The sequence below is a fragment of the Lissotriton helveticus genome, chromosome 3_1 (genome assembly GCF_964261635.1).
Source record: "Lissotriton helveticus chromosome 3_1, aLisHel1.1, whole genome shotgun sequence".
Classification (NCBI taxonomy): Eukaryota; Metazoa; Chordata; class Amphibia; order Caudata; family Salamandridae; genus Lissotriton; species Lissotriton helveticus.
The window spans coordinates 2,086,976,181-2,086,988,491 of record NC_136061.1 but is presented as its reverse complement, the minus strand read 5'-3'; the positions used below and the strand labels follow the sequence as shown (position 1 = coordinate 2,086,988,491).

The following is a 12,311-nucleotide window of genomic DNA, read 5'->3' as shown; positions in this document are numbered from 1 at the left end:
TAGCAGAGTTCCAGTGTACAGAATAAAAAAAAAACCAGCAGCATCAGTCCAAATAAGCGGAGGTGATAATGCAAAAGGGGAATTTTCCTACAATAGCCTTATGCAGGATAAAGCTTTTCATAGCCCATGCAATCTGTGAAAAACATCTACAATAATTTGAACATTTACGTTTGTGTCCTACAAAGTCAATGGGTCTTTGTTGAAAAACTGATATGAATTACCATTGAATGGGCTGGTCTTTTTAAAAAGTTAAGCGATTATATTTACTTTTTTTCAGTTACACGTGGATTGTACCAGTCACGTCAATTAGAACTGGAAGCAGACAGCCTGACTACTGGCTCCAGGAACCCTCAGGTAACATACAGGACATCCTACTCACTGTGTTCTAGTTTATTAAACAATGTCTAGCTAAATTCATGGTGTTGGCAAATTATAAAAAAATTGTGTGCAATATGTATGATTTCCATCATTACTTTAAACCAATACTGGAAACTGATGTATGTAAAACTTTTTAGAACATTGAAATGTTGTAAGGTCCATTACAGACAACAGAGTGGCAGACAGAATGAGGAAGTCAGTTTATGATTGAGTGAGAGAGATCAAGAGTGAGTGCAATACAGTGAGTGAGAATTAGTGACTGAAAGTGAGTGTGAATGAATGAGTGGGAGCAGATTGAGAATGGGCATGAGCAAGTGATCATACCACATTTGGTGTTATGCTTGTGAATCTGCGGTTTGCCTTGTCATCCTAGAGATAACTATTGGCATATAGGAGGTACCCATGGCAAAATTCTTGACTGGAATACAGGAGCATTTATCAGACTGACAGACACCTGTAACTGATAGTGGCATACTGGAGGCAATCTTTAGAATAAAGGGCACCCATGATAAATGCTGGTACTTGCATGCTAGAGGTAATTCTTGGCATAGGTGAGGACAACTGTGGGGCATAGGAAAGTGGTAACCATGACAAAATGCTGCTTCTGATGTACTATAGGCAATTTGTATCATAAGTGTCATTATTGGCATTAATGGCAAAATGTAGTCCCTAGCATATTGTATGTAGTTTCAGGCATATGGGGAAATGCGGCCCATATGTTGGGTGCTCATGACAAACGTTGACACTGGCACGGTGGAGGTAATTTTAACGTATGGGGATACTCATTGCATATTTTGAAAAAATATGGGGGCAAATTCAAGGGACTGTTATGTGTCAATAGCTATTTAATGAGTGCCCTTTGAGAGACAAGATTATTTAATCAAAGTAATGCAGAATTTTGCTTTAAAATGCACTATTTTACGGGGGTGTGGCTTGCACGCCGCTGCGAGATGGCGGATTGTGCTTGAGCTCCGGGGCATTCAGCGGCTGTCAGGAGGTTTCGTCTCCCCTCAGAAGGCGTCTTTGTCTCGGAACCGGCATTTTCGATTTTGGATTATGCCGTGATCCTTCCAACGTGCTTTTTGTACCTCTGCTACAGCCGTTTCCTGACTTGTGGATCCTTGAAGCTCGGCTCTTGGATTTTTGCGAGCGGCCACCATTTTGTTTTGGTGGTGTCGCCTGCGTTTTCTCCTCAGGAATCTGCGACATCACACCGACTCCGGTCGCATATGCTGGATACCAAGTGCTTTTGGCCACGCTTGTCTACATGTCAGCTCCTATGACGCTTTTTCTTGTTTTTTGCCTATATTTGGTGGCCTTTGTGCCTCTTGCTCTTCATCGCTGATTTCTTCTACCTCTGTTTGATGACACCTGTGAGGAGCTGGTTTCCATTTGCGACTTGACATGCCGCCCTTGCTTTCCTTGTCATTGGAGGTTTGTTAATCAGCGTTTTCTTCACCTGTCAGATGGTTCTCTTTGCTCTCTCTGCATAAACACGCCATTTTGCTTCTACCTATAGCTTATGCGCTCCTTCTATTGTTACTCTGAGGACTTATTTTTTTATCTTTTTGAGATTTTCTCTCTTCATTGTGGAGTGATTTTGTTGGCTTTTCAGTGGCCGTGTACCTTATGGCTGCCAACATGGGCCTGTCACCAAATGCTAAAGACTCAAAGGACTCGAAAGGTTCTTTAAAGAGGTCCAAACAAGTCTCCCCTACTCCTGAGTCTTCCCAAAAAGACACAAGTTCCACTCTGGACACCATTTTGTCACATTTGAATGCTGTTCATGATATTGCGCAATCTACTAAAACAAATACTGACTTACTACAAGTTGAAGTGGCAGCGATCAGGAATGATTTTAAAGTGCTATCCCTTCGTGTTTCGACTGCTGAGACACGTATTAGTGTTGTGGAGGACACAGCGCAAAAGTATTCTAGATCTTTATTACAGATGGAGCGTTCAATGGCGGCGTTGCGGAGAGACCTCACAGAGCAAGAAGATCGCAATCGTAGATCCAACCTGCGCATTTTTGGCCTACCTGAGGAAGCAAAAAAATCAGCTCCTTCGATGATAGACTTTTTATATCAATGGCTTCCATCTACTTTGCAGATTTCGTTTCAGAGAGATTTTGAAATTGAACGGGCTCATCGTGTACCTACTTTTAGACCTAAATCCTCGTCTCATCCAAGGGCTATAATTTTTAAACCATTACGACATCAACATACGGAACAAATTTTGGCTCATATGAGGAAGGTTAAAGCAGTCCATTGGGAAGGTCATCAGATTTCAATTTCTCAAGATTTTGCCAGAGATACGGTCATCAGAAGGAAAGGTTTTCTTAACCTAGGGAAACGTCTCATTGATATGAATATCCCCTTTTCTTTTGCTGGTCCTTCGAAATTCCGTATCACCTTTAAGGGTTGCTCCAGAATCTTCGATGAGCCTTCTGATCTTTCTTCCTTCCTGGACAATCAGATGGAACTTCAAATGGACTCTTTGCCTGCACCTGGCCCTCCTGGCTCTTGATTTACTTTCCTGTTTCTGCGGTGAATTTTTTCTTACCTAGGTCTCACTATGCCTTATGTTCATAGAGCTGCTTGTTAGTTAGCATGCATAATGCCTAAATGCTTGTTAGTTTCTCTATTCTTCTAGTTTCAGGAAGCGTTTTTCTCAGTTCTAGTTGATGTGTTGTAATTAGTGGTTTTTCGGTCTTTTATTTGTATGTTTTCTCTTGTATGTCTTTTTCCTCTTATGTTTTTTTACTGATTTCTCTTTCTTCTTTCCTTTCTTTCATAGTCCTCTTGTTGGTGCACACCGTTGCTTTTGTTGTACTCTCTTTTTATCATACTGGCAATTGTTACTGTTTTCTCTTCCTTTCCTGTCTATTGTTTCTATTTCTGTTGAATGTTCTTTTTATTTACTGTCTTCTAGAGCTGTGATGTGTCCTCTTTTCCTTTTTCTGTGTCTACTTTTTTCTCTTAGTTTGTTTCTTGTTGATAGCTCTGTATGCCGAGTTGTTGATATATATACGTTTTGATTATGTCGAAGCAGTGTGTTGCTGCCTGATGCTTTGTTTTTTCAGGTTAGTTGTATCCTGGTAGTTCTTCCACCATTTATATAGATAACGTATCTGTTAGCAGTTACTTGAGATCACTGCATTTTGTTTTCATTTGTATTTCTTTATCTTGTCTACGTATTTGCTTCCTCATATTTATTTCTCCCGCTGATATATTGTTCATTAATTATTTGTACGTATTTGAATGCTTCTTTTATTTTCTATAATGAAATTTGCTTTCATGGAAATATTCTTCTTTTTCTTTTGATTCATGCTGTCCCTTTATTTATATCACGCATTATGTTTCTCGTTCTTTGGCTTCTAGGAAGAGTTAGTACTTTTAAACCTTGCTTATTGGTTTGTGCTTATTCTTCTAATTTTCCTCATATATTCTTATAATTACTTTTTCTTCTTGATCTCTTCTTTTTGCCTCCCCTATCTGAGCTCCTTATATTGTGTTATGTTCTGGGATTTCTATCTCTATTTCCGTTCTCCCTCCTGGTAGTTCCCTTGCTTGCCTCTCCATGTCCCCCTGGTGTGAATTTGGTCCTCTACAGACCTCCACTGGTGGGTCTCTTTCTTCTTCTTTCTCTATTTTCCTTGTTCTTTGTCTTCCTTCTCTTTCTTCTTTCACCTTTCTCTTTTCTCCCTTCTTCTTTTTTTTTCTCGGATCTCTTGTTGGGGCTCTTTTTTTGTGGTGTTTCTGTTGGGTCGTTGGATGTCTCCTTCTGTTTTTGCACTCTCTTTTTTGCTATCTATGTATTATGGTTTCTCTTTTCTAGTGGGATTATGCCTGGCTTGAATGTTTTGTCCCTTAATGTTCGTGGATTGAACCATCCGGTGAAGAGATCAAAAATCCTGGATTATTGTAAATCCTTATCCTCAGACTTGGTACTTTTACAGGAAACGAAGGTTTCCTCCAAGGAAGCTTTGTTTCTGAAGAAAGAATGGGTCCTTAATGTTGCCTGCTCTGATGCCTTGGGTAAAATGAATGGTGTGATTACTCTAATTTCTAAAAACTCTGGATTATCTGCGTCTCTGTTGAACATGATTCGGAGGGCCGCTGGCTATTATCCAGACTAGCTGATGGTACTGATGATCTCTATGTTCTGAATATTTATGCTCCAAATAGTGATGACCCCTCCTTTTGGCGAACGATTACTAAAAAGTTGGCTGATACGCCGCATAAAGGTAACCTAATTGTGGGTGGTGATTTGAATTTACCAATGGATCCCTTGTTAGATAGGAATTCTGCTTTTAACTTCCGTCCCCCTAAAGCACATAAGCAAATGATAAATATGTGTTCCGCTGCGCATCTTCAGGACATCTGGCGTCTCCATAATCCTACGGTTAGTGATTTTTCTTTCTTTTCCTCTCCCCATTCTAGTTTCTCTCGTATTGATTATCTTTTGGTCCATGCGTTTCTTGTACAGTCTACGTCTTCCCTGTACATTCATCATATTCTTGTCTCTGATCATGCTGCTGTTTCATTTTCACTTTTGACTTTTGCTCCTCAATCGGGTCCTCGCTCCTGGAGATTAAATACTGAGCTTTTACATGATGATTCTCAGGTTCTAGCTTTCTCCAAAGACATTGAAACCTTTTTCACTGATAATGAAGGCTCCGTTAGCTCTCCAATAGTCTTGTGGGATGCTTTTAAGTGAACTCTTTGTGGTCAAATTATTAAATGTAAGGCTAAGAGGAATGCGGACATCAAAAAGGAACTTGCAGATTTAGCAGCCCAGATCAAACAGCAAGAATCTCTCTATCATAGTTCTAAGGACAGCACTTGTTTACAGACCATTAAGACTTTAAAGTATTCCTATAACACTATTGTCACCAAGAGAGCTCATATTTGAGTTCAGGCTCAGAAATCTAAACGACTACTATTAAAAAATCGCGCAGGTAAAATTTTGGCGGCGATGTTGAAATTTCAGGATTCTTCTTTTAAGTCTTCTCAGATTCCCTCTATTAATGATAGCTCTGGTGTAAAAAAAATTCAAACCACAGAGATTCTCAACGTATTTCGAGACTTTTATAGTAAACTTTATACTCCCACCACTCAATCCTCTTTTGCTCAATGTCAAGATTTGTTTAAGACAATACCTATACAATCTGTATCTGTGGAAGATAGTAACAAATTGGGTAGCTCGATTACTTCTGAGGAAATTGTATCTGTAATTAAAGCTATAAGTTCTGGGAAAGCTCCTGGTCTTGATGGTTTCCCCATTTTGTTTTATAAAACCTTTCTTCCTTCTGTTGTCCCTCGTCTTAAGTCTGTTTTTGAGGCTTTTATTCAAGGGGGGTCGGTTTCAGGTTCCGCAGCCGACGCTACTATTGTCGTCATTCCAAAAGAGGGTAAGGATCATTCCGATCCCAAACATTTCCGCCCTATTTCCCTTCTTAATATGGAGGCATAGATTTTTGCCAAGATTCTGGCCAGGCGATTGGAGTCTTATATTCCCAGGCTTGTCCATCCATCTCAGACGGGTTTTGTTAAGGGTAGACTTGCTAGGGACAATATTCGTACCTTTTGCCATATCTTGGGTTCCGCTAAACGTTCTACCCTCCCGGCGGCTGCTTTGGCCCTTGACGCCGAGAAGGCCTTTGACAAGGTTTCTTGGCCTTTTTTGCGTGCGGTTCTTTGTGCACATAATCTTAGGGACGCTTTTGTTAATATGGTTATGTCTCTATATGCCCAGCCTAGAGCCCATATTAGAGTGAATGGCGCTACGTCTGCGTTTTTTAATCTTTGCCAAGGCACCAGACAAGGCTGTCCCTTATCCCCGCTTTTGTTTTTATTATCTATTGATCCGCTCCTTAGATTGATTGACCTCCACCCGGATATTAAGGGTTTTAAGTTTGGTTCCCACTGTATAAAGACGGCTGCTTATGCGGACGATGTCCTTATTTTCTCTGATGACATAGTGCTTGCTATTCCTGCTATTTCCGACACCATCTCTCTTTTTTTCTACAGTATCGGGATACACCCTTAATAGAGATAAGACAGAGATGTTCCCCTTGAATGCCTATTGTTTCCCAGCACATATGGGTTCGGCTGGCTTTAAGTGGCAATCTAAACAGCTCAAATATTTAGGGATTTGGTTCTGTAGTACAATTTATGATACTGTGGCCTACAACGAAGCCCAGACTATCCTCAAGGTGCGATGTCTTTTAGACATATTTCATGGTGGGGTCGTCTTCAAACTCTGAAAATGATGATTACGCCTATCGTCAACTTTGTATCCTCTATGCTTCCTGTGAAACTGTCCTTTTTTCATGAGATGGATGTCTTTACCTCCAAATTTCTCTGGAATGAGAAGAGAGCTAGAATTGCATATAAGTTCTTGAGAAAGCCTTATGACATGGGTGGTTGTAACTTTCCTGATTGGGAGAAATACCAAGTTGCCTTTTTAGGCTCTCAGGGGGCTCTTTGGTTTTCTTCTGTCCTGGGCCATTTGCAGCCGCGGGCCGTGGAGGGAGTTACGGTGGGGCAGGGAGGCGGGGAGGGGGAGGGGCAGGGTGGAGGGACATAAAAAATGGCATATGGATAATTGCAGGTAAGTAAACAATTTAATTAATAAAACGAAATTACGTAACTCCCTCCACGGCCCGCGGCCGGCCATTTGCCTTCTTGGCTGTTTATTGAGCAGGAGCTTTCTTCCCCTTTGCCACCTTCCTCTTTTTTAACCACATCCACCTTCTCTATTCCGTTTTCTCGTTCGATCATCTTGGATACCATTGCAGCAGTTCGGATGGTCGACAAGAGAGTTGCTGTTCCAATCCACAAATCGAGATGGTCCTCCATTTGGCGTAATTCTAAAATTAAAATTTTTGTTGAACCTACCTTGATGTCTTATTGGGCTGCTAAAGGGATTTCGCTTGTGCGTCATCTTTATGATTCCAATAATGATCCGTTACCCTTTTCATCCTTAGCTCGTCAATTTTCTCTCACCAACTTAGACTTCTACACCTTTTTAAAAATCAAAGTTGCGCTTGCTAAATTGCAGTTAGATCCCGCTTCTCCTACCGTTACATTATTTCACTTGTGGCTTAGATCTGGGCATGTAGCTTCCAAAATTTTATACATTTTTGTCTTCCACTTCCTCTGTCCAGTATACTGTTACCCAACAAAAATGGTTGCGTCACTTTGATCATGCCCTTACGGAACATATTTCGCCAGAATCTTGGCAGTTGATTGGGAAATTTGCTCTTCGCAAAAAAATTGCCTCCTCTGTTCTTTTCAATCAACCTTCTTCATTGGACTCCAGTATGTTTACAAGCTCTGAATCTGAAGGAGAATGATCTTTGTTGGAGTTGCGGTCTATTGGCTGGTACTTATACACATATGTTTTTTGAGTGTTCGTTTCTTCAATCATTTTGGGATTTGATACATAAACACGTTATGTTAATTTTTGGTATCCAATTCCAACTTTCCTTTCCCCTGATTATGTTGGGTCCATTGGCCTCTCCAGTCCCTTTGCCCTTAGATCCCTTGGAATTACAATTAATGGATCTTCTATTGACTGTTGCTGTCAAAGTGATTCTTATGGAGTGGAAATCTTTTTCCTCAGTTTCATACCATACCTGGTGGGCATGGGTTTCCTTTTTGAGAAGTGCACACACTTCGGTGGATGAGGCCCATCTCTCCCCTACGATATCTAGTGGTGTTTGGAAAGCTTTGGATGCTTTTATGGAGTTGGCCTTGAAAGGTTTGCTTGCTTAATATCTCTTTGTGTTGCCTGGTTGATTGGTGCTTGTTTGTTTGTGTACCCAACGGGAGATCGTTTCTTTCTTTTCTTTCTTTTCTTTCTTTCTTCCTCTTTGTCTTTCTACTCTTTTTCTTCTTCCCTCTTTCTTTTCTTAAATATCTTCTTTATCTCATAGTGATACTTCTGATTCTCTTTACGATGCCGTTTTCTCATTTTTTTACAACGTATGTATGAATTTATTCAACAAAATCTTTGTATTTTTTTCATACCTGCCTTATTCTTCTTCTTCATTTCTCATCAGTTGTATCACTTTTTTATTGTATTTTACTATTTATTTGCTCCTTTAAACTTAATAAAATCTTTGAAATGAAAAAAATGCACTATTTTACTACTTTGTGTTCAAACTTTCTTGGCGGAGACCTCACTAAAAGATAACTGACTTATGTGCTGCAATTCAAGGTAAGTGTTAAGCCCCACAATTTTCGAAAGTGATGCAGCACCCTAACATAGGGGGTATATAAAACAAGCTTTTGTCTGTGTTAACTATGTAGTTATTCTGAAACTTCAGCAGTCATTTATTGTGAAGTCAACAAGGCTAAGGCCATATGACAGCATTCTCTGCGAACCTTCAGGGTTAAAGGTCAAATGATGTCACTTCTTGTGAGTCCTTTAAGATCAAAGGTCTTTTGACGTAACTGTCACTATCCCTGAAATTTTGGTGGATGGACGATCATACGCTCCCTGCAAATAATCAAGTACAATGGCTTGGTCACTTCTTAATGGAGTAAACTGACAAATTATGCAGACTCAGTTGCTAGGTTTGTCTGGTTTTTCTGAAATATGGAACTCTAGAAAGTCTACTAATTACCATTATTGCCAATTATCATTATAATAAGAGGCACTGTTCAGGATAATTTCAGGAGTAGTATTTGAGGGTAACTAGGAATATCCTTTGCCCATGCTGGCTGACTGGCAACACCTGTAAAATAACTAGTGCACCGACTGCACTATTTAAAGTATGTTCTTAATGTTTGCCAGTTAGAGGAGCTGGCTGTCTGTGCCTATTACCAGTTTATCTTTATTAGCATCTCTCATTCTAAAACATTAATTAGATTGTTTTGAAACAAAGACACAATTGAGAGAGCGCAAACTGATAAATGTATGAGTACATCACACTTACCTGTAGTAAGCACAAGTCATGAAGAGAAATGCCATGAGTGCTAATAGTATTTGCAAATATATCCTAAAATGTATAGCTAATGTAGAGATTTAAGTAGAAGTGGAACTAATACAGAAATGTGTGACATTATATGACTTTATTAGATGTGATTATTTTGAATCCATGTCGTGAAGCTGCTAAAACATGAGATGGTATGCGGTTAAACGCAGAACGTGGTAGGCCTCAGGGCCAGAGCTGGAGGGAAAGGGAAGGTGGTTCTTTTCACGACACAGATTGTTTTAAGGTTTTTGGCCATTGCATTAAATAGGCTATGATTTATAGAAATGTTTACTTAATAATAGAATAAGAGTATTAACATGTTTTAATTAAATGAAGAAGTTGAATGCTATAATCATAATGAGAAATATTGTAGGCCTGAAATGTTTTAGCATTGATTTACACGTACATGTCTGGGCTGAGAAATGTTGCAAGCCTTTTTCTTTTAGAAGTATATGAGAGTTGGGTTCTTGGCTACTGATATCTGTCTGCAACAGGAAAGGGGGGATCAAATTATAAAGGAATGAATAGAGGTCTGTTCAGTAGACGGCCCAGACATGGAGGAGGGTTTTGGAATGTTTAAGGGGTATCAGCGGGCCGGAGAAGAATCTGAGAAGCAAGGTCAACTCTAACGTCTGAGGCCCAAGACAAAGCATCATGGAAAAAGCCAGAAGTTGCACCACGTGAGGGGCGTTCCACAAGGGGCGTCTCAAATGTTGTTGACTGTTTTGTATTAGGGACAGCACCCCTGGGTGGAGTTAGAGCAGAGACCTGAGGACCCCTAAGAGAGTGGATGGGTAGGCAGAGAGGGGTCATGACTGGAGAACTATAGGTTTTCACCAAGAGACTTAGAGTGAGTGACTTCCCTTGGGGGTCATTCACTGCTGACACCTTTGTTAGGTTGGGATTTGGTTAAGTAGGGATACCATCTAGAACAGGGTAGGGACGCCTAACCTGTGTGTTTTTTCCTCCAACCTAAATGAAGGAGAGATATGCGTCTATGCTGATAGCTTTGCTATTTCTAGAACTTGTGTTAGTGATTTCTGTTGCTCGTTTGAGGGCTTTCCGAGAGCACATGTATGTAATTGGACCTGTGTATCTCGTGAATCTCATTCTGAGATGCCTGTATTTGCAGCTCATTATATCTTTACAATAAACTTTTGAAAACTAGAAGTTGTCCGTGATCTTTGAGAGTAGAGTCCTTTCTTGGGTGAACTAACTTGGAAATGGGTGCACTTCCTTTCCTTACAGACAGGCAATAAAGGTTCAGTCGACCAGATCGAGGTTTGGATCAATAGAGATAAGGTATCGATCGAAATCTCGCCCTTTCAGTTGGTAGCTATAGAGGATGGTTGCCTTCTTGAGGACGGTGACCTAGGCCAGGTTAGCTTACCCCAAGGCCCCTAGAGATCGATGATTGGAAGAACAGCCCGCTGGAGAAGATCCGGATGACGTGAGACAGGAAAAAGCAGCAGTATCGGTCGAGAGTGAGTATAAAGGGTTATGCGTGTTAGATTGCGGTGTTTTGTATTGTATCTATGTTGTAATGTCTGGCGGAGCTGAATGTCTGTAGAGTGACTGTGGAACAGGTTGTGAGCGCGCGCAACCGGTGGAAATCTTAAGTTCAAGGAGAGCTTAAGTGGTTCGGGTGTATCGGACACCCAGAGTAATTGTCAACTAGTGTGAAGGGGGTCATGAGGTACCATTGATCACCCAAGAGACCGAGATAGGGGGAACGTAAGAGTGAGTGCGTGAGTAACGGACGCTGGTCGGAAGTTACTGTGTGTGTAAGCAACCTATCAGAGAGACGATAAGACATCTCGTCAGTTGTGTTGACAATTACAGATAGACTGTGGACGTACAGTCGAGAGAAGTGACCGCTTGGTCGGAAGTAGTCATTTTTCGGTGTATGAATGGGACGCATGCATAACCGGGAGACGAGTTGAGAAAGGAGGGGTGCTGCTGCGAAGCGGAGAAAAGAGACGTCAGGTGGTGTCGCGCAGTGATTGGCTGACCGGAGAAAGACCGCGCTGTGATAGGCCAGCTAGCGAACACGTCACACAGGGTCGCGACGTGATTGGCCGACAGGAGAAAGACCGCGCTGTGATAGGCCAAGCTAGCAAAGCCGCGATAGGATTGGTGGATTGTCATCAGGAAGTAAACAGAGTAGCGAGGCTGGATTTTGTGCGCATAATTATGAAGTGTTTTAAATGGTTGAAAGCGTTGTTTAAGAAAGAGAAGCGGGGATCGTATGAAGGGGAAGAAGCCCCGCCGGAGGGTACGCCAGCTCGTTATATGGCAGTAAATGTTGGGTTGCATACGATCCTTTGGATATCAGAGTGGAGTAAGATTACTGAAGGAAATGAGGAACTGACGTTCCCGAAGTACGGGACGTTCAGATTAGAGGTGTTACATCGATTGAAATCAGTCATGACCTCAAAGAGACCCTTGCCTAGACCAACCCAGTTCGAAGCCCTTGATGCCTGGCTTAGGGCAGCGCATGAAAGGAATATGAACAGACGACAAGAAAGGGTGAAACGCTCGGTAAGGGCAGTGCAGGATGCCAGGTGGGATGCGGATGCTAAAAGATGGAGAGTGCATAATTTGGAAATAAATAAACTGTACCCAGTGTTAGAGGCGCCAGTAAATAAAAGCCCCCTAGAAGAAGATGATGAGAGCGAAACAGAGGATAGCCTGATAAACAGATTATTGACAGACAGGCCACCCCCATATAATAAAGCAGGGGGAGAGGTCGAGAATACTGAAGGAGAAAAGGGGGGCATGGCAGGAGAGCATAGACCGCTTCCCAGTTCACAGTGGGATCCTGAGCCAAAGAAAGAGCTGTTCCAGCCTAGTCAGGTGCAGCAGGTGGTCGGTAGGTTTGTGGTACAAAGAGCGCCGGAAACGGAAAGTGCCACATCCTACCCATTACCGGATGCACTACAAGTAC

General features: G+C 41.5%; 1 protein-coding gene across 4 annotated transcripts in view; it reads left to right on the top strand.

The window, feature by feature from the left end:
- The window catches only part of LOC144824122 (aminopeptidase Ey-like), an 836,887-nt gene that overhangs the window by 595,515 nt on the left and 229,061 nt on the right, over positions 1-12,311 (top strand). For all 4 annotated transcript variants that reach the window (XM_078683237.1, XM_078683239.1, XM_078683235.1 and 1 more), the window contains exon 12: positions 278-354. In XM_078683237.1, the coding sequence (XP_078539363.1) occupies positions 278-354 (77 nt within the window). The remainder of the gene's footprint in view (positions 1-277; positions 355-12,311) is intronic.